Source organism: Coregonus lavaretus (genome assembly GCF_964263955.1).
Source record: "Coregonus lavaretus genome assembly, chromosome: 4".
Classification (NCBI taxonomy): Eukaryota; Metazoa; Chordata; class Actinopteri; order Salmoniformes; family Salmonidae; genus Coregonus; species Coregonus lavaretus.
In genome coordinates this window covers 76,158,667-76,179,811 of record NC_139991.1, presented here as the reverse complement: position 1 = coordinate 76,179,811, position 21,145 = coordinate 76,158,667, and the positions used below count along the sequence as shown (strand labels likewise).

The 21,145-nt window shown below is 41.2% G+C and overlaps 1 protein-coding gene across 1 annotated transcript in view; it reads right to left on the bottom strand.

The window, feature by feature from the left end:
• Window positions 1-21,145, bottom strand: part of LOC311128719 (E3 ubiquitin-protein ligase rnf213-alpha-like) — a 92,149-nt gene that overhangs the window by 44,633 nt on the left and 26,371 nt on the right. Inside the window, exons 11-35 of the mRNA XM_084160965.1 lie at window positions 20,340-20,516; window positions 19,826-20,018; window positions 19,643-19,698; window positions 19,385-19,538; window positions 17,661-17,789; window positions 16,564-16,662; window positions 16,302-16,424; window positions 15,122-15,296; window positions 14,855-15,028; window positions 14,581-14,733; window positions 13,900-14,483; window positions 12,878-13,037; window positions 11,889-12,106; window positions 11,662-11,799; window positions 10,877-11,035; window positions 9,496-10,765; window positions 8,816-8,997; window positions 7,583-7,738; window positions 3,890-7,471; window positions 3,685-3,809; window positions 3,475-3,576; window positions 3,229-3,353; window positions 2,927-3,049; window positions 1,937-1,983; window positions 1,666-1,822 (exon numbers count right to left, since the gene is read on the bottom strand). Coding sequence (XP_084017091.1) covers window positions 1,666-1,822; window positions 1,937-1,983; window positions 2,927-3,049; window positions 3,229-3,353; window positions 3,475-3,576; window positions 3,685-3,809; window positions 3,890-7,471; window positions 7,583-7,738; window positions 8,816-8,997; window positions 9,496-10,765; window positions 10,877-11,035; window positions 11,662-11,799; window positions 11,889-12,106; window positions 12,878-13,037; window positions 13,900-14,483; window positions 14,581-14,733; window positions 14,855-15,028; window positions 15,122-15,296; window positions 16,302-16,424; window positions 16,564-16,662; window positions 17,661-17,789; window positions 19,385-19,538; window positions 19,643-19,698; window positions 19,826-20,018; window positions 20,340-20,516 — 8,561 coding nt within the window. The remainder of the gene's footprint in view (window positions 1-1,665; window positions 1,823-1,936; window positions 1,984-2,926; window positions 3,050-3,228; window positions 3,354-3,474; window positions 3,577-3,684; window positions 3,810-3,889; window positions 7,472-7,582; window positions 7,739-8,815; window positions 8,998-9,495; window positions 10,766-10,876; window positions 11,036-11,661; window positions 11,800-11,888; window positions 12,107-12,877; window positions 13,038-13,899; window positions 14,484-14,580; window positions 14,734-14,854; window positions 15,029-15,121; window positions 15,297-16,301; window positions 16,425-16,563; window positions 16,663-17,660; window positions 17,790-19,384; window positions 19,539-19,642; window positions 19,699-19,825; window positions 20,019-20,339; window positions 20,517-21,145) is intronic.

Here is a 21,145-nt window from a genome sequence, read left to right as displayed (position 1 = left end):
AGAGTTGGATTCATGTGAATGGATTGCATTACTACAACTATGGAATAGAAAGAGTTGGATTCATGTGAATGGATTGCATTACTACAACTATGGAATAGAAAGAGTTGGATTCATGTGAATGGATTGCATTACTACAACTGTGGAATAGAAAGAGTTGGATTCATGTGAATGGATTGCATTACTACAACTATGGAATAGAAAGAGTTGGATTCATGTGAATGGATTGCATTACTACAACTATGGAATAGAAAGAGTTGGATTCATGTGAATGGATTGCATTACTACAACTATGGAATAGAAAGAGTTGGATTCATGTGAATGGATTGCATTACTACAACTGTGGAATAGAAAGAGTTGGATTCATGTGAATGGATTGCATTACTACAACTATGGAATAGAAAGAGTTGGATTCATGTGAATGGATTGCATTACTACAACTATGGAATAGAAAGAGTTGGATTCATGTGAATGGATTGCATTACTACAACTGTGGAATAGAAAGAGTTGGATTCATGTGAATGGATTGCATTACTACAACTATGGAATAGAAATAGTTGGATTCATGTGAATGGATTGCATTACTACAACTATGGAATAGAAAGAGTTGGATTCATGTGAATGGATTGCATTACTACAACTATGGAATAGAAAGAGTTGGATTCATGTGAATGGATTGCATTACTACAACTGTGGAATAGAAAGAGTTGGATTCATGTGAATGGATTGCATTACTACAACTATGGAATAGAAAGAGTTGGATTCATGTGAATGGATTGCATTACTACAACTATGGAATAGAAAGAGTTGGATTCATGTGAATGGATTGCATTACTACAACTATGGAATAGAAAGAGTTGGATTCATGTGAATGGATTGCATTACTACAACTATGGAATAGAAAGAGTTGGATTCATGTGAATGGATTGCATTACTACAACTATGGAATAGAAAGAGTTGGATTCATGTGAATGGATTGCATTACTACAACTGTGGAATAGAAAGAGTTGGATTCATGTGAATGGATTGCATTACTACAACTATGGAATAGAAAGAGTTGGATTCATGTGAATGGATTGCATTACTACAACTATGGAATAGAAAGAGTTGGATTCATGTGAATGGATTGCATTACTACAACTATGGAATAGAAAGAGTTGGATTCATGTGAATGGATTGCATTACTACAACTGTGGAATAGAAAGAGTTGGATTCATGTGAATGGATTGCATTACTACAACTATGGAATAGAAAGAGTTGGATTCATGTGAATGGATTGCATTACTACAACTATGGAATAGAAAGAGTTGGATTCATGTGAATGGATTGCATTACTACAACTATGGAATAGAAAGAGTTGGATTCATGTGAATGGATTGCATTACTACAACTGTGGAATAGAAAGAGTTGGATTCATGTGAATGGATTGCATTACTACAACTATGGAATAGAAAGAGTTGGATTCATGTGAATGGATTGCATTACTACAACTATGGAATAGAAAGAGTTGGATTCATGTGAATGGATTGCATTACTACAACTATGGAATAGAAAGAGTTGGATTCATGTGAATGGATTGCATTACTACAACTATGGAATAGAAAGAGTTGGATTCATGTGAATGGATTGCATTACTACAACTGTGGAATAACTGTCGCTCAACCTTACTTCCTCTTATTTCGTCGTTGTCAGTCAGGAGAGTCAGCAGGATCTCAACTCTCCTGATGTTGCGGAACCCACCATCCATCTGGTCTCGGAGCATGCCCACCGCGCTCTGAACGCAGCTACGCACAAGCAGCGTAGTGTCCAGGACATCCTCCCAGCACTGCAGAAGGTAGAGAGCCCAAGGAACATGAAGGTGCTCCAAAAAAAAACAAAAAAAACAAAGACATGTAATGCATGATCTATCAAATTGCAGATGAATTTGGATATTACTCACTGTTTGGTCTTCAAGTTGATCTGTCCCAGAATACATGTCATCCAAACCTGCCCACAATATTAGAACATTTGTGTAATTGTAGGTCAACATATAAACTTTTTAGGGGTAGTGTTCAGATTTCAGTTAGTCCTTCCTGACATGGGATGACATCATGTAATTATACGTTGTCTACTTTGCTCTTCTTCCATGAGCAGTCGTCACAACGTGCTTTACGGAAACCCAGCCTAAAACCCTAAAGAACAACCAATGCAGATGCAGAAGCACAGAGGCTAGGGAAAAACTCCCTAGAAAGGCAGGAACCTAGTAAGAAAACCTAGAGAGGAACCAGGTTCTGAGGGGTGGCCAGTCCTCTTCTGGCTGTGCTGGATGGAGATTTAAGAGTACATGTGGCCATAAAGGCCTTGTCTTTATTCAACACATTCAAGACGTTCAGCGATGACCAGCAGGGTCAGATAATAACCATTACCTGACCCTGCTATAGAGGATGCAACAGGTCAGCACCTCAGGAGTCAATGAGTACGTTTACATGCACACAAATAATTCCATATTAAACTGTTTATGGCAGTAGGCAGATTATGCAACAGTCATGTGAACACCTTATCTTAATTGGTGTAAGGTCAAAATCTAAGTAAGCATATGCCGATTTAAAACACCTGGTTTTCTGAGCAGTCTTCATTGGTTTTCCAGCGGTGTGTTTGATCTGCTCATGTGCTAGCACCAGCCGAGAGCCTCCCTTCGGAACAACTGAATGTATGAGTCTTAGAAGTAGTTTTCACATACAAACTTTATATGTCCGATTTCAGATGTGTTCATGTAGACAATATTATTAGGGGAATCGTTCATTCTTGCAAAGCATGTAAACGTTTTAAACTATTATATTAATCTGACTATCCACAATAATCGCATTATTGTGTGCATGTAACCGTACTCAATGTCAGTAGGCTTTTCATAGCCAGGCATTTACATAAAATCACACACAGCTTTTGTTACCTTGAGGCTGAGCCTGCCTTTCCTCAAACAGTTGACAGATGGCAAGGTTTCGCAAGACTCTGATATCTGACACAATATCTTTGGATCTTCTGAGGTCATCAATATGAACTGACCTCCAGGGACCTATTGCAGAAAATGACCAATAGAATTTTATTGACACTTTCCGATTCCATGTTATAAATTGCAAATGTTATGTCAACAGGCTTTAAAGCTGCATGTAGAAGATCAAATCAAATGTTATTGGTCACATACACATATTTAGCAGATGTTATTGCGGGTGTAGCGAAATACTTGTATCTCACCTCCATGAAATCCAACAAAGGAAGTCCCACTCTCCGACCTTAACAGTTTGGTGATGAAGTAGACCAACACCTTGCCTTCAATCTCCTCTTGTTCTGATTTGTTGATTTCATTTATGGCAGAGTACCTGAAAACAATGAAACATGTTTCTCAGATAGTATCTCATTTAGTCACAGATATTTATGAAATTAGATTGACCTTAGTTTTCATTTAGTAAGCAGATATTTATGAAATTAGATTCACTTTACTTTGCAGACGCAATGACACTTGCATTGTGGGATGCTTCATCCAAATCTGACTGAATAATGAGTAGTTTATTGCTTGATGCATTTCCAGGCGTCAGAAATTCCCTAGATTAAAAAAAATATATATTTTTTCAATCTGTCCAAATAACTGGGGGGGGGGGGGGACAGACAAAATATATGATGTACAGGCTAAAACATTTAAAATAAATAAACCTGATCTTCTTGCGGAAAGAGAGCTCTGTGTCAAACTGCTGCAGTGACAGAAGCTCTACATTGTGTACCACCTCCTTCAGCGGTCCAATATCCGATTCTGTCAACAGTCTGGAAAATGTCGTCACCTGGGGAAGTTAAGATAAAAATTAGGAGTGGATAAATAAGACGTAAAATGTACTGTACAAATTCAACTACAACTAATTACCTCCGTGAAGCAGGAAGGGCTCTGCTCAACCTGTTGTGTGTGACAGACAAAGTCAGCCAAAGAGCTGTGCTTCCTCTCTTCATAGTAGAACCCGGTCAGATGTTCACTCTCCACTTTAGAGAGCCCTGTGCAGTCCAGACGAGCCACAGAGTCCGGAGTGGCACAGTTCACCAGGATGAGTTTGGCCTCATCTAGTACTCTTCTTTGTTGGTCTGGGATGTCCATGTCTCCCCTCTGTTTCTCGGTCACTTGAAGAACCACCGAGGCACACGTGTCCGCATGGAAGCCAATGAAAACATCAGGAGGTTGGTACTTGTAGGTTTGTGGTGCAGTTAAGCTTTGTCGAAGATCTACAAACTGCCCAACCCATCTCTCCAAGTCTGCAACAATTTCCTTTTGTTCTTTACCAAGGACAGTATAGATGTCCAGGTAATGCTTCTCAAGCCTGTTGATGAGAGGGATCGGAAACTGGTTGTAGACCACCTCTTTATCCTCAATGACAATGAGCCTGAAGTCTTTGTGCACTCTGCATTTGACACGATGGGTCCCCAGTCCCAGGTCAACATACTTTTGTCCTCCTAAGCAGACGTAGTATTGGTTGAGAGCATCGTAGAGACTTTCGTATAGGTTCTGCAAGTTCAGGAGCACGACGGTTCGACCGGTTTCCATGCAGATCTTGATTCGGTTGATGTTGCGGCAGATCTGGGTGTACTCTTGGTCCTTGGGGAAGCTGGACCCAAAGATAATCTCAGGCTGGCAGCTCTCTGAGAAAAAGGTCTGCTGCAGGATCTGTAAGGCTGCATAGTTTTTGGTCAGTAGCAGCAAATAGCGGCAGTCTTCCTCCTGAGCGGAGATGTTTTGTCTCACAAGCTCAATGGTACTGATCCTCTCCAGATTTGGATTGATCTTAAGCGTTTCGGTGAAGACCGTGACTGCGTCCACATCATCTCTTCCACTGAAGTTCCTTAGTACCGCCTCCACAATCTTCTCTGCACTAGGGATCTGCTCTGAGGCCTTGGTAACTGCAAAAAGCATCTTGATTAAGCTGTAGTAGTCACGCAAACCAAAGAAACCTTTGCCTTTTTCTGGGCTGATGTTTAGGTAGGCCCTGGCAAAGGGTTGAAAGAAATCTCTGACTTTCTCCAAAATCATTGTGTCAGACGAGCATATGCCTTTTGCACTCTCAATCAGCTCCTTCTCGTCAGGGTCACCGCGTGAAACAAAAATCCCTCTGTTCATCTTCGCGGGGTCCAAAGCCCAGTTGGAAATGCCAATGAATCCAACCTTCTTGTGTGGTAAAGGCTCATCATCAATGCATCCCTCTTCTAGCAGAGGATGGAGGGTTTTCAGGGGCATTTTGGGAGAGTCCTCAGCCAATCCAATTTCATCCAGCACCACCACTGATATGTACTCCTTCAAGTTCTTTCCCTCCTGGAAACGTGCACATTGCTTGAATGTGTTGATGATGCCCTCTGGCGTGGAGTGAGGGCTGCACTGGAAGGACACCAGGTGAATCTGCTTCAGTCTTTTGTAGAGGTCAGAGTGCGCAGCTTGACCCTGCATGGCATCTGCTACCAAGGTTTTAGACAGAGATTTAGAACTCCCAGGTTTCCCTACCAAGAAGAGAGGGATTCTTAGCTCAATGCAGATAACAATCATGAAGATGTTCTCTTTCAGAGCATTGTTTCGTGCAATTGTTTCCCCCAGCGGCACTCCACTCAGGAGAAGATCCTGCATGAGTGAGATTTCCTGCATCACTTTCAATGGGGTGTATGTTTCAGTGAGATACTTGCAGATCTTTTGTCTGTACTCTTCTTTGTTTTCCAATGAGGCGTGGTAACACACTCCCACCGCCATCACCAGAGACCACAAGACTGGATCTCTTTGGATTCGTTTACACCTCTCTGCATTTTGATTTCTCTCAAACTCCCACAGACAAGCAAGTAGCATCTTATGGTTTTTGTAAAACCAGACAAAAACTTGCATGCAACGCTCCACATCCCTCAGACTTACAAAGCTACATTCATCTTTCCTTTTCCGCATGTACCTCTGGGAAGCAGACATGACATTGGTGATCCACCTTGCATAGGCCATCTTGATCATGTTGGTCTGAACCACCCTCTTGACAATTTTCTTGATGTACATTTTTTCAGTGTGATCATTGAGCTGTCCAAAGTCCCACACCAGAGGGATCATGCTTGGGGGCAAGGCCTGGACTCGGTACACCAACTGACGGAGAGGGATGGACCCCAGCTTTTCGTCTGTCTCTTCAGCTCGGACTCTGTATCCTAGGCCAGCTGACTCCAATCTGTGAATCATCTCATCTGTGTGCTTTCTGTAAGGGTTGCATGCAGCAATAATTTGCAAGCCACATTGGGATTGCAAAGGTTCTCCTTCTACAGTATGATCACATATGACCTCCTTAATACTGCTGAGGGCGTCTGTTGTGTTGGCTTCATCAAAGAAGAGAACAGAATCAAAGCCATAGCGTTGTTTGTTGTTATAAGCAATGGCTTCTGCCTCTCTGACATTGGTGTAAATCATGTCTGAGCTAGTTCCTCCATGCACTTTGACTAGCTTCATATTCTGAGTGGTCACTGCTCTCTTCTGTAGTTCACAGAGGAAGTTGATGAGTCTCGTTTTCCCACACCCTGTCTCCCCCATGATTACAACAGGGATGCTGCACCTGAACCGCATGATAATTGCCAGCATCTTCAATACATTGTCAGTTGTTAGCTCATATGTTTCATCAGGATCAAGATGCTGGTGGATTCCCATAACATTGCAAATGTATTCAATTTTATCCTGTCTCGACAGTTCATCAAAATCAATGTTGAAAGGGACTCTCTGTAGAGTCAGGCCGTCAAACAGTTTTTTTGTCATGATGTTCCTCTTGATCACACTCCCTGTGGATGGATCAACAGCATCTACCCAGTTTTCTTTATTGGGCTGAAGGTGAAAGCCAATGAAGGTCATTGACATGTGGTCGCCATTGAAGAAGATGTAGGGATGTGGTTCTGACTCCCATCTCTTTCTGATCCGGAACGGTGCCAGGTCTTCTTCTTGTTTTCCAGTTAGGTCGATCTGCCGCTTCCCAGGGCTCTGGTCTGAGATGCTGAGTGAAGGAGTGGCGAAATCCTTGGCCATCAGAATCATGAAGTCCACCACAAAGTTCTTGAATCCCTGAAGAGTGTCCCCGGTGATAGAGGCATCACAGAAGACGGACGTCTCACAGTCTCGCAGCTGAAGGTTTAGGAACCATGTAAAATTCCTCAACTCTGCCCATGAGGGGTCCTTAATTCCACAGTACAGAAGGAGCAACTGTAGACATTTCACATGGGTCCCTTCAACTCCACCGTACATAAATCTGTCCAAGTTGATGTGATTATGGGATCGTGTCAGATATTGGTATGGTCGTTGGTAAGCGTCACTCTTGAACTCTTGGTCATCCATTAGTGGGTCTTCGGGCTTCGTAATGGAGGGATCCTGTTGCATCCTCATTCCCAGTTCTAGAATCTCGTTGGGTGGGCGGCAGAAGATGTTTGGGAACACATCCAGGAAGGTAAAGTTGACAGGTGCTTTCTGTAAAAAGAGAGGGGAGACGTGTGATTTAAGAAAATCAAGAAATGACACGTACATTGACGACAGTCTCTGATAACACATTAACATTGATAGTCTTTTAAAAAAGCATACCGTTGTTGGTTCATTTCTGAGCTGGTTTACAGTAGACTGTAGAATCTCAATCACATACAACTGCTTGTTGCTGCATTTCCACATTCTTCCCTCAGAATCCATCAAATAGCCCAGGACCAGCAGTTTAAACAGACATTCATCAAGACCCTTCTGTACCTGTTGAACATTGCATAAAAAATAATAATGAGAGTAAAGGAATTTACAAAAAAAATACTAAAATGTAATTAAGTTAAAAGTAGATTCAAGCATCTCGAGAACTTCTGCTGTTTTATGCCGGGTATACACTACGATTTCACCCCAATTATTTTTTGCTGACAAATTTTAACGATTGTTGTGAAGTCCTAAGATCATAGTGCTGGGTTGGGACGTCCGAAACGTCAGGATTTTTTAAACTCGGATCGGATATCTGAAGCATCCAGATTTTTAAGTGTGAGCGAGAGTCATGCTTATTCTTACCAAATCCTCCTATCATAATACACAGTTTCGGTAGTGGACCCATTACCTCACACCGAGCGTTGTTGTCAAGAGCGTTGTTGTCAAGAGCGCTGTTGTCAAGAGCGCTGTTGTCAAGAGCGCTGTTGTCAAGAGCGCTGTTGTCAAGAGCGCTAGCCATGGCCATTAGGACCAGTAACTGTGAGAACGACATGAGCCGTCAATTGTGTGTTTTGCCTTGCGGCTCAGGTACACACTACAGGAGTTCAGAGGGTCGTCAGAACTCCCTACCTATCAGTTGCTCAGCTTTCGTCTGTCCTGGAAGTTAGAATCGTTGTAGTTCAACATATTTTACAATTCACTGTTTGTATTAAATAAGTGTTTAATGTGAAAACATCATAGATCAAAACTAAAGGCTAGCAGGCAATTCACAAAAATGATTGCTGTGGGAAATCGCTGGATTTTTTTCCCCCTAAAGTCTACAACGCAAATTCTCAGGTGCCTTTTGAACCACTACCAGTGACTCATTTGTTGTGGCCTTAGGTTACAGGGTTTATTAGGGATATTCTGTTCATCGTTTATACAGGAATTTTGGCGGTTGTTGAATTTAAGGGTGCATGCAAACTGCTTTTTCAAAATAAGACCATAACTAGGATAAGGGTCATTGTCTGCAATAAACTTGATCAAATAATGTTAAATCAATAATGTTATAATAATCAATAATGTCAGTGGCACAATTTTTCATTTTTCCACATCAGCAAACCTAACTAGCTTTAAATCAATACCACCAGATATAATTACCGTAGATGTGACATCAAAATGGAAGATGGTCAGCTCTTTCTTCTCAGGGCTGTTGAGAAGAGACTGGAGAATGGCATTTTCATCAACCGTTGGCTTGATCAAGCGAATGCATTTCAGCAGTGCAGCCTTCATGAAGTTGTCCTTCAGTTTTTCAAATAGCCTCTTGACATAAAGGGATTTACCTGAAAGTGTCAACATCATGTTATTAGTCAGAGGAACCAAACAAGCTGAAAGTGTTAGGCATTTTAAATAAAGACAAATTAGTCAATCAAAAACATCTTCAGGAGCTACATGTAGCATTTTAGCGACAGTTTCAATTTCCTTGTGTTTTTTTTAAAGAAAAACAGCTTAGAAGTATCTGACTTGGCTCTACTTCCTTACTTTATCATAACCCTTAAACAAACATCTGTAAAGGGATGTGTGTGAAATGATTGTTTGTAATACTAATTAGTGACAAATGATGTTCCGAAAATTTTCCTGTATCAAATTCTGGGAGTAGCCCCGACCGGGACTTCAACCCGGGTCCAGCAACTGCCAAGCCAACACCTTAACCGTCCAAACCTCTTGATGAGGTCGCTAGATGTCGGGTTAATGTCGCTTCAATACATTATTTACTTCTGCAGACATTATCTACACATTGCACTATTTACAGGCGGAAACGTCTACAAAAATATACTGACCAACTCCAGCTCTTTCGGACGACACAACTCCAACAAACTGTCGGTCTTTGAATACAGCAGCAGCACTGGTCTGATCCGCTGGGACCGTATAGTGTCTGTTCAGGTAACGCTGAATCATGATCAGTGGCTCCTGGGGCACCATGTGTAACCTGTACTGGCTGAAGGCTGAGGGAAGGTAGGCGTGCTCTCGATCCAAACTGCAGATGATCACAAGCCTGTAGTCTTTCCGGCTCTGCATTTCGATACTCTTGAAAAATCTCTCAATTTTGGAGCTCACTTCGTAACTCAGCTGATCCCCGTAAAGCATGGTGTAGATCTTCTGTCCTCTGTAGCCTGGGGTGAGACAGCGCCTGACGAACAGCTCCACTTGCTCATAAGGTGTGGAGGAGTTACACAGTAGGACCTCATCATACGTAGGCAATGGCTCACATTTGCTACTCATGTAAATGGAGATGCAAGATGTCAGGATCTCATCGTGTGGGCAAACAATGAGGTTTGGGGTCCCCGTAGCAAGGCCCTTGGACAGATCCCGTTGAATAGGTTTTTTGCTCCACATTTTTGGGCAAAATTTGTTTTCCTCTTTGTTGGCCAATATTTCTAAGAATCTTCCAAAGCTTCTGACATCAAGAGTGTCTGGAAGAAAGTTCTTCATGTCTCTCATGTAAGCATTCCAAATCAGATTCACTTTTCCTGAGCCAATTTCTTGTTTGATGAGACTTGGCAGGTTATCGGTAAAGCGATCCATAAAATCTGGACCTCTCTCTCCGCTGCTCGACACTTCAACAAAGGTCTGAAAGTCAATTTCCTCATTTCGCTCTGATGGTTTGGCGAGGATCTCACTTTGCAGTGCATGGCAGGACTGCCTCAGATCAGAGGCTGTGCAGTTGGGTTTGACAAAAGAGAGCATCATGAGAACTTGGTCTTCAAAATTGGCCACATTTTGCTGAGTCAGCTTACTGCACAGGTAGACTATCTGCTCTGCGGTGTAGTAGTTCAGGTAGTAATGGTGGGATCTCTGTTTGTCCATAAAGTCATTCCAGTACTTCAGACACTTCTCCATCTTCCTGCACAGCTCAGGAAGCTGATCCACGATGTTGCCCTCCACCGTAATCACACCGACAACACTGCCCAGGTGGAAGTCCACGATGATGCCGGCCTCCTCACTGAGTGAACTACAGTCGATGTTGGCTTCCCAGTTTCGGAACAAGGGGTTCCCAGCTGTAAACAGGGCAATGAATGCCACAGCCAATCTCTGGACACTGGCGAAAACCTACGAAAATCAACACGAAGTGCTCAATTATAACTAAAAATACCAAAATGTTCTTTCTGGTTGAACAACGTTACAAGTAGTATCTGAAACATATAAAATACTGATATCTACCTCTGAAAAGTGGTTCACCTCAGACTGGTCCCCTTTACCAGACATGAGCATGAGTTTGTTTTGCAGATCCCTAAGGTCCTCCAGTGAGTAGGAGCGCATCTCCTGCTCCTCTCCATGCTCCTCGGAGATTTGCAGCTTCAGGGCAGTATCAAGACTCAACTTGATGAAGAAACAGCAACACACAGGGATACATTTTACTGTTCTCATTGCTTTTCACAAACTGTTGCAACTTGGGTATGTTGACAAAATGTTGACTGAACACTGAAATGTTTGTGTTCTCTAAACATTTCCAAAACATGTAAGTAGGTTGCGGGCACATTAATTAGGCTGTGGGTCATTACGTAAGACCGGTCCCTAAAACACAAAATCTGTCCAGTTGTTTATGATGTTTAAACAATGTTAATTTTAAAATTTCACAGAATATTCCCTTGATGTTTCAGAATGTCCACAGAATAATGTATCTATATTACTTAAAAGATATTCCCACAACATTCTTAAAAATGGACATTCCTTTTCCGATTCAGGAAAGTCACATTTATGCTCATTGGTCCGTGGGCATTTTATTTGTGCATATCATCTTATCGGAGGACTAGATGTACAACATAATGCCTATACAGATAGCAGGTAGTGGCGAATACTTCACCTGGTAATTGCACCATGTAAAAAACGTGCCTCCATCTCACGGACATTGTTTAAGATAAGATAGAACATAAATCACATAGCAGATATGTAGTTTTTGACGAAAATGTTGTCCATACAGTATATTGCATGGTAATATTGTCTACCTTCTTTTGGTTCTGTGCACTGATGGTGTAGATGCCCTTTTTGTTAATGGCGGTGGCTAAGGAGATGGAGGACAGCTCCACAGACCCATGGAAATCCTTCACAGTTTTCAACCACTCCAAGTGTCGTGCTGTGTCATGCTTCAAAACAGAGAATTAAGAGTCGGACATTGGCTGCTATTGACGGATTATTAAAATGATAGTTTTCTATGTTAAAATGTTCATCTCACCAGCTTCTTTGGGAGGTTGCAATCATTATCCAATGTTCTCCAGAGTTTCTTCATCCCCTCTTTAACGGTCTGAAAACCAGAATCTTGCTTCAGCTCGAAGAGCAATGGGGAGTATCCATGAACAGCATCGTGGAAACAGGCCACACGGTCCACATCAAGATCATTCTCCCCAGCAGAGATGGAGGCCAGGTCAACAAAGACTTTCAGCTCATTGATATCTGTAACATAAATATAATCAATGCAGATATATTTTACAGATTTTTCTAAGTACCGTATTTTCCGCACTATAAAGGCGCACCGGAGTATAAGCCGCAGCAGCTAAATTGAATGATATTGAATGATGTGTACATATATAAGCCGCACTGGACTATAAGCCGCAGGTGTTTTAATGTTTAATTACCATATGTAAGGGTTCGTGCACAGAGGGGATTGTCGGGAAAGAGACAAACTGTCTCGCTCTCGTAATGTCTGTCTGTCTTGCTCTCGTTCTGTCTCTCGTTCTGTCTCTCGTACCACTCTCGGTTCCACTTTTACTATTTGCGCGCTACCTGTCTCACTCTTTTCCGGCCTCCAGCTTTTCCTGCTGGAGCCCGCCGCTTAAAGGTGGGGGGCGCGGACCGGTCATAGAGCCCATAGAGTTAAAGTTGGTGGACTGTAACCTGTAAAATCCATAGATTTAGGAGGTCTTCTAGTGGCCGTTAGCTGTAAAAATCCATAGATTAGCCGCACCGTTATATAAGCCGCAGGGTCGAAATATGGGAAAAAAGGCGCGGCTTATAGTCCGAAAATTACGGTATCAGAGCAGTGTTTCTTAAACTCAGTCCTCGACACCCCACGGATTCAAATTATCAAAGCTTGATGATTAGTTGATTATTTGAATCAGCAGTGTAGCGCTAAAACCAAAACGTGCACCCCTTGGGGTCCCAAAGACAGAGTTTGGGAAACCCTGTATTAGAGTAACAAAAATGTTTAGCCATTAGCCTCTTTACCTTTCAGGGCCTCTTTAACCCAGATGACAAAATCTTTTGAGTGGCCAAGTTCCACGAGACACAGTCTGCGAGGTTCTGTGATGTCCACCAGATCTGCCTTGGCCTGCATCAGGTCATTGTCAATCTGATCAAGGTGCTCTTCGTTAACATCTGCTCGAATCTGAGAACAGAAGAACAGAGAATGTGCCTGGATCCATTGTTGTTCAGTTACCACTGGTTTATGTTGTAGTGTACAACAACTAAAAGAAATAAATAAATAAAGTGAATGCAGCAAAATGTTAGATGAAAAGTCACTTAGTCAGAAGAATCACTTCGGGCTAACTTTACACACACTTAATCCTAGCTTGATTTGAGATATGTGCATTTTCCACAACTTGGCTGAATATTCTATTATGATTGGTCAGTGTCGATTATTTTCAAATAAACACCCGGCAAAAAAATTATATTCCACGGCTATGAAGAAATTCCAACAACAAAAAAAGTGTCCAAATACTGTACGTACAAAATCCATTCACAAAACCCACCTTACTTATATTCATTAGCATCAATGTTAGCTACAAACGACTTTGCCATCTACACAAACCAAATATTTTTAAATGCAAGACCAACGTGGACAGAGGAGGCAGATTAATTTAGCTAGCTAGCATTCGTTTACATTTGACAAGCTCTGTCATTTTTTTTGCCACATTTGGTTTGTGGTCCAGGAGCCATGAATCACCTCCGTCTAGACAGCTACAATATTGTCAAGAGGTGAAACTGAAAGTCAAACGTTACCACGTGTTCCCTCTGATCTGCTGTTTCCAAAGTAAAAAAAAAAAAAAAACGTAATTGGCATTGTTAAAATAGATTTAATGTAACCTAGATAAATAGTTAGCTAGCTAGCCCTCGTTGATTATCCCTTATTTCACGTTTTGAGTCAATCTATTTCACTATGGGTTTTGAGTAAATCGTGCAAAAAAACTAAAATGGGAGATTTTCACCAAAAATGGTGACAATTTGAATCCAGAATTTTAAGCCCTTACAATGTCTAGTAGTGTCTGAAGGGTCTTGAAGTCGCCTTGAAGATTTAGAGTCTCCTTGACCTTCATAATGACTTGAGCAGACTTCACAGCCAAGTGAAGCCCATGGTACTGCTCAATCTGCTGGACCCTTCCCTGGATCCAGTGTTTGTTATCTGACTTGTTAAGTCTGCACATGATGTCCAAATCCATTTCCAGCTTTTTATATTTGCCCGTGTAGTCATTGAAGAGGGTGTCAACATATTTAAGCTTGAGACTGCCATTCTTCAGGCCTTCGTAGGTCTTCTTGTATTTAGCGTAGCAAGGTTGAAAAATGCCATTGGTTACATCCTTTGGTGTTACCAAAGAATCAAATTCAGAAGCAAAATCTTTGGTCTGTTTCTCCCACAACATTTTGAATATGTGGCTGTCTCCAAACATGTGCCAAACATCTGCCATCTGTCGCATGCTCCCATCAAGATCAAAGTATGTAACCACACCATGCATTCTAGACGAGGGCTGGTCAAACGGATGAACCTCCATGAACTGGTCCAAGGTCATGTCCTCAATGTTGGTCAGTTGTCTCTCTTCCATGTCCCCAAAATGAACTGGGATAAGATAAAAACAAAAATGACTTTTGTTATTACAATCAGATTCTCCCAAATGCACACACACACACACACACACACACACACACACACACACCTGTGATGTGTTCCTTTAGGTTACGGCTCATGGTGAGCAAGATTTCCACCAGCTCCTTCTCATGGTTGACAGCTCTAGCCTCCTCACACCTCCAATCGAGGAGCGTCTCCACGGAGGCACGGTTCTTGCATTTCTCATTCACAGATAGACAATCTGCATTGAGATCCAAACAAGCATTTCATTCAATGTCATTATGACTTTTCCCATTTCCTCACGAAAAAACAGAGCCAATCACAAGCTATCAAAAATATAGAACACACAACCCTTCCATTACCTATCGCCATCAGCTCTGTGAAAGTCGCTTTCTTTCCTAAGATGTCGTTGAGCAGTTTGATCTTGATGCTTCCACTGATCAGCTGGTTACAGATGACTTTGAAGGATGAGATTGCTTCAGTAATTTTGACCTTGGCCTCTTTAGAGAGCTGCTCAATCAGCTTTTCATCAGCACCTACACGGCATACAAAGAACGTCATACAGTAAATGATGAAGTGTTTGGCAAAGTGTCTGAGCTACATTATGGTTACTAGGCTAATGTAAGTACCATGTAGTTCAAATATATTCTTGGCTGCAGTCCAAGTCATGAGGTGTTGAAAGACCGCCTCATCCTTGTTTCCATGGCTGTCGCTTGGCCAGGTTTTCTGGATTAAGGCTGAGATGAGTTTCCCAAACTTCCTGTTAATCTGAAACTTCTCAAAGAGCTGTCCCTCTGATTTGCTCTGTACCAGAAAAAAAAATCATTCAAATTACATTAGTTCAAGATTATTTTTCCATTGGTAATGCAGCATGTGCATATGCCTACATTGAATCATTATTCATGATAGTATTTATGTAACTGCCAAAATAAAGGAAACACCAACATAAAGTGTCTTAATAGGACGTTGTGCCACCACGAGCCGCCAGAACAACTTCAAAGCACCTTGGTATAGATTCTAAAAGTATCTGGAACTCTATTGGAGGGATGCGACACCAGTCTTCCATTAGAAATCCTGAGGGATCCTGAGAGGCATCGCAGTGCTAGAGGTGTCACTACAGACCCGGGTTCGATCCCAGGCTGTATCACAACCGGATGTGATCGGGAGTCCCATGGAGTGGCGCACAATTGGTGCAGCGTTGTCCGGGTTAGGGGAGGGTTTGGCCGGGGTAGGCCGTCATTGTAAATAAGAATTTGTTCTTAACTGACTTGCCTAGTTAAATAAAGGTAAAATAAATAAAAAAATACAATTCCATTATTTGGTGTTTTGTTGATGGTGGTGGAAAACACCGTCTCAGGACCCACTCCAAAATCTCCCATTAGTGTTCAATTGGGGTAAGATCTGGTGACACATGATTAACATCGTTTTCATGCTTATCAAACTATTCATTGACCACATGCCCTGTGGATGAGGGCACTGTCATCCTGGAAGAGACCACTCCCATCAGGATCGAAATGATTCACCATAGGCTGAAGGTGATCACTCAGAATGCCGTTTACCTTTGAGTGGACCTAAACCATGGCAGGAAAATGCACCCCACACCATAACAGAACCGCCAGAAACCTCATTTACTCAAGTGTTTCCATTATTTTCGGCAGTTACCTGTATGTATTACCAACAAAAGTATTCCTGTAAGCATTAGGCCCCAGCAAACATCTTTAAACACATTTTTCCTGTTCATTTAAAAGTGAGCGGAGATATGAGGTTTCAAAGGTTTCGACTTTTGGACTACTTGAGGAGTACTCATACCTGGCACAATGAGGGGACAGCTTCAAGAGCACATTTCTCAATACTACAAGTCACATTAGGATGACAGTAATCCAGCTCCTCCATCTTCGAGCAGTAGATCTCTATTTGATCCAGAGAGGAGATCTGAAAATGTGTTTTTAACAAATCAGACATCTCCACTGGACACAAATAATAAGAGTTAATCAAATCAAATCAAATCAAATCAAATTTTATTGGTCACATGCGCCGAATACAACAGCTGCTCCTTGTAGCAGTTCCTCACCTGTTTAAGTTTGCCCTCTAAATCCGTACAGAAAGTTTGTCTCCATTTCTTTGTGAAATCCCCGTTTGCAAAACTGAGAGAGATGATGTTATTCCACATCTGTGAATCATAACCAATAAGAAGAGCATGGTTAACAAATTAATGTACAATAATAATTGTACTTTTTAAATTGAATTTTAAAAAAAAACTGCTTTGAGACAACATACAGCATCTATGAATCTTACATGAACTTAATACACTAACTACTTCTTCAATTATATTTATAGATATTATATATTTATTTAGCATGTATGATACATTATGAAACTTGTGATGTATGACCCCTTATAAAAATAAAAAATAAAAATAAATTGGTCATTTAGCAGACGCTCTTATCCAGAGCGACTTACAGGAGCAATTAGGGTTAAGTGCCTTGCTCAAGGGCACATCGACAGATTTTTCACCTAGTCTGCTTGGGGATTAGAACCAGCGACCTTTCGGTTACTGATACAACGCTCTTAACCACTAAGCTACCTGCCGCCCTATGTCTTATAAGAGTAATCCTGACTAGATAGCAGCTGTTTTGAGTCAGTTAAAATGTTACCACAAAGAGAGACCTAATCCTTATTATAATACAATATAAAGGCTCATACATACATACATACATACATACATACATACAACATATCATAATAAAGCATTATATCTGCATGAAAATAAAATGTTAAGCTCCTGAGTGGCGCAGTGGTCTAAGGCACTGCATTGCAGTGCTAACTGTGCCACTAGAGATCCTGGTTCGAATCCAGGCTCTGTCGCAGCCGGCCGCGACCGGGAGACCCATGTGGCGGCGCACAATTGGCCCAGGGTAGGGGAGGGAATGGCCGGCAGGGATGTAGCTCAGTTGATAGAGCATGGCGTTTGCAACGCCAGGGTTGTGGGTTCGATTCCCATGGGGGGCCAGTATAAAAATAAAAATAAAGAAAATGTATTCACTGACTGTAAGTCGCTCTGGATAAGAGCGTCTGCTAAATGACTAAAATGTAAATGTAAACAATGTAGCTTCTCATGGAAACGCGTGGACATAACCTGTGCAACAACAAGTTGAGTAATCCTCTCACCTTGATCTCAGAGGTATCGCGTAACTTCTCTTTGAAGGTCATACTGATCCAGGATCTGACAATGTCGATTGACTCAGACAGCAGCCTCAGATCCTTTGAGTGAACAGTGTCTCCTCCCACGTCACACGTCTTTAAAAAAAATAAGTCATTTTCAAAATGACATAAAAAAAAAAAAAAGTTACAAATTTGACCGTTTGAATCTTAACTCACACATATCTCTGAAAATGATTGCACGACTCATGCAAACGTCTGAGGGAGATGTGTGCAAAACTTCACAGGTCAGGTTTTAGGAAATACATAACCACAAGGCTTAGTTTAAAACAAGTAAATCATATCCATCTGTTTATAAAAAAGTGATAAGAAAATGTGATTTAGATTTTGAGATTTGATTGATTGTATGGTATCCTTGTATACAAGACACCAATAAATATGACAATCAGGTTTCATGAACAACAACCCCCCCCCTCCCCCCCCCCCCCACCGTGCTTCTAGTACATGTCTACATAAAGTCTCGTAATTATTGTTTGGCAACAGGAAATCTAAGCCATAGCTGTGTCTGAAATCTGTCTTGTCTACTACTTACTAAAACTACATTCTACTACAGTACATACTATTTACAACTTACTGTTCAGTAATAACGAATGCAGTAAGCAATAAATATCAACACACTAGCATCCTGAGAATGCGTCATCTAATGCGGAATTGTGTTGATTCCCACCATTCGTTCATTTGGGTACAGCGTGTCCCCTTATCTCATTTTTTTTGATTATCAGCTGTTGTCAAACATGCTGGAGTCTGGAAAGACGATTGTCTTCCTCAACAGTGTGCAGCAATTTCTTCTAGATGAAAAGCCAAAATGAGTATGACATCCTGGCATTTAAAGCATACTACATTTTCGAAAATTTCACATACTATAAAACTTTATGTTTTTGCATACCTAAAATGCATACCTTAGAACGCAAGTATGGGTATTCGGACACGGCCATAGTCTACATTTACACTAGGAATACACAATGTGATTTTAAAGACACTGGTGCCAATGGTTTTGGTTTAAAGACACTGGTGCCAATGGTTTTGGTTTAAAGACACTGGTGCCAATGGTTTTGGTTTAAAGACACTGGTGCCAATGGTTTTGGTTTAAAGACACTGGTGCCAATGGTTTTGGTTTAAAGACACTGGTGCCAATGGTTTTGGTTTAAAGACACTGGTGCCAATGGTTTTGGTTTAAAGACACTGGTGCCAATGGTTTTGGTTTAAAGACACTGGCTCCATTACCTCTGAGAGTCAGGACTGCTGGGGATATTATACTATTATGTATTTAAGCAATAAGGCCCGAGGGGGTGTGGTATATGGCCAATATACCACGGCTAAGGGCTGTTCTTTACGCACGACGGAACGCGGAGTGCCTGGACACAGCCCTTAGCCGTGGTATATATCACAAACCCCCAAGGTGCCTTATTGCTATTATAAACTGGTATAAATAAATGTTTTGTCATACCCGTGGTATACCACGGCTGTCAGCCAATCAGCATCCAGGGCTGACATTAGGTCTTCAACAATTGAATTGTTCAACATCATTCTAATACCGGACAGTGTATTGCCAGCATTGTTTTATATAGTTGTTGTGAAAGAGAATGTTCAGGTCGTCAGGTTGTTTTTTGTCACAGAGAACGTGTTGGTAACAGTAATGTCATAACGGTAACAGTAATGTCATTTCCACATACCTTGGACTGGGAAAAGTTTGATACTGAGACTAACAGGCTCACGCAGTCTACAGGGATGCCTGTGAATTTTGAGGATCGGACTCCATTGCATATCTTCTTAAGCAGTTGCACTGTTGTTTCCAAGCACTCACTCCCATAACCATCTTTGAAACAACTGCAAAAAAGATGTTTAGTTTTCAACGGTCATCAAAGAAACAAAACAACTGACAATCACACACAATATTGAAACAAACTAATTAGACAAGTATGTCAAATCACCTGTATTTTTGCTCTTTAAGTTGGTTTTGAATATGTGAAAGAGTGGCAGTGAAATTCTGTAGGCCATGAAAGAACATTTAAGTTAGCGCCAACTTGGTGTGTTACCTTGAAAATTCATACAATACAATACAATACAATACAATACAATACAATGTCGTCAACTATAGTATTGATTTAGCTCACCCCGTTGTTGCTGGTGGATACACTCACAGGAGCTTTCATAGTAAAAACATGAAGAATGTCCAGGAGCTCAACTTTGATGATGGAGCTGTATTCTACCAGATCCTCTACGGTCAGTAGACACATCCAGGAACGGGCCGCTAGTCTGTCCATCTCCACTAAATGTCCATTGGCTTTAATGAGATTCAACATTGTTCTAAAAAAATGGAGGCGGCAGGGGTTATTAGCAAGGTTTTCCCAAACAATTGAAGAGGACTAAACCTAAGCTAAGTAAAGGATTCACTTTTATCTGGTGATATAGTCACCTGGGTTGGAGCCAATTCCATTTCAATTCAGTGAATTCACTAATCCTAAACTAAGATTCTAATTCCAATTTTCCTCAATGCTTTTCTATGAGAATGTATTTAAATGAGAATTTCAGTTTACTCCCTGAATTCACCGAATTGAAAATGGAACAGACCCCAACCCCGATAGTCACAAATATTTGCAAACATGAGAGGGGAGAGAAATATGGTACCTGCTGTTGGTCACTTTGATATTTTGCAGACCTGCCCAAGTCTCGCAACTTGATGTGATTGTGACGGGGATTGGTTCAAAGGGTTTTGAGGAACCTTTGAGGAGATGGAGCATGGGAATCACTAGAATCCCTTCCTCCTTCGCCTCGTCTATCAGTTTCTCCAACAGGTCTGGCAATCTGTTTAGGAGAGAAGTATAGAGGCTTTTGTCTCCACAGAAAAAATAAATGAGGACACAACAACCATTGTTTTTGTTAACAATTCTACAGTTAAAAACAGTTATGTGTCATTTCAACCTGTATGCAAAGTGGTCATCGTGGCATGGGGTTGGCTTTTTGAAGAATCTCAAATATAAAATATATTTTGATTTGTTTAACACTTTTTTGGTTACTACATGATTCCATATGTGTTATTTCATAGTTTTGATGTCTTCACTATTATTCTACAATGTAGAAAAACCCTGGAATGAGTAGGTGTGTCCAAACTTTTGACTGGTACTGTATGTGATGCATAAAGACATTTATGTCAATTGCAACAATGTGGACTGGAAACACACCAAACCTATTTAGCATGATGCTATTTAAACATTAGCTTCTCAATCCACACTGGACTAGGACGAGAATAATCCTTACCCTGCAGCTGAATTGGAGTTGATGACAAAGCAAAGACCGTCAATAATCTACACAATTTGAGACAACCACACGCAGTATTAAGCAATTGGGAACGTTGATTGGTCATTGAGTGGTCAAGCCCTCTTCACACCTACAATATATACTAATTGGTTTATGATGTCATTGGAAACACCTCT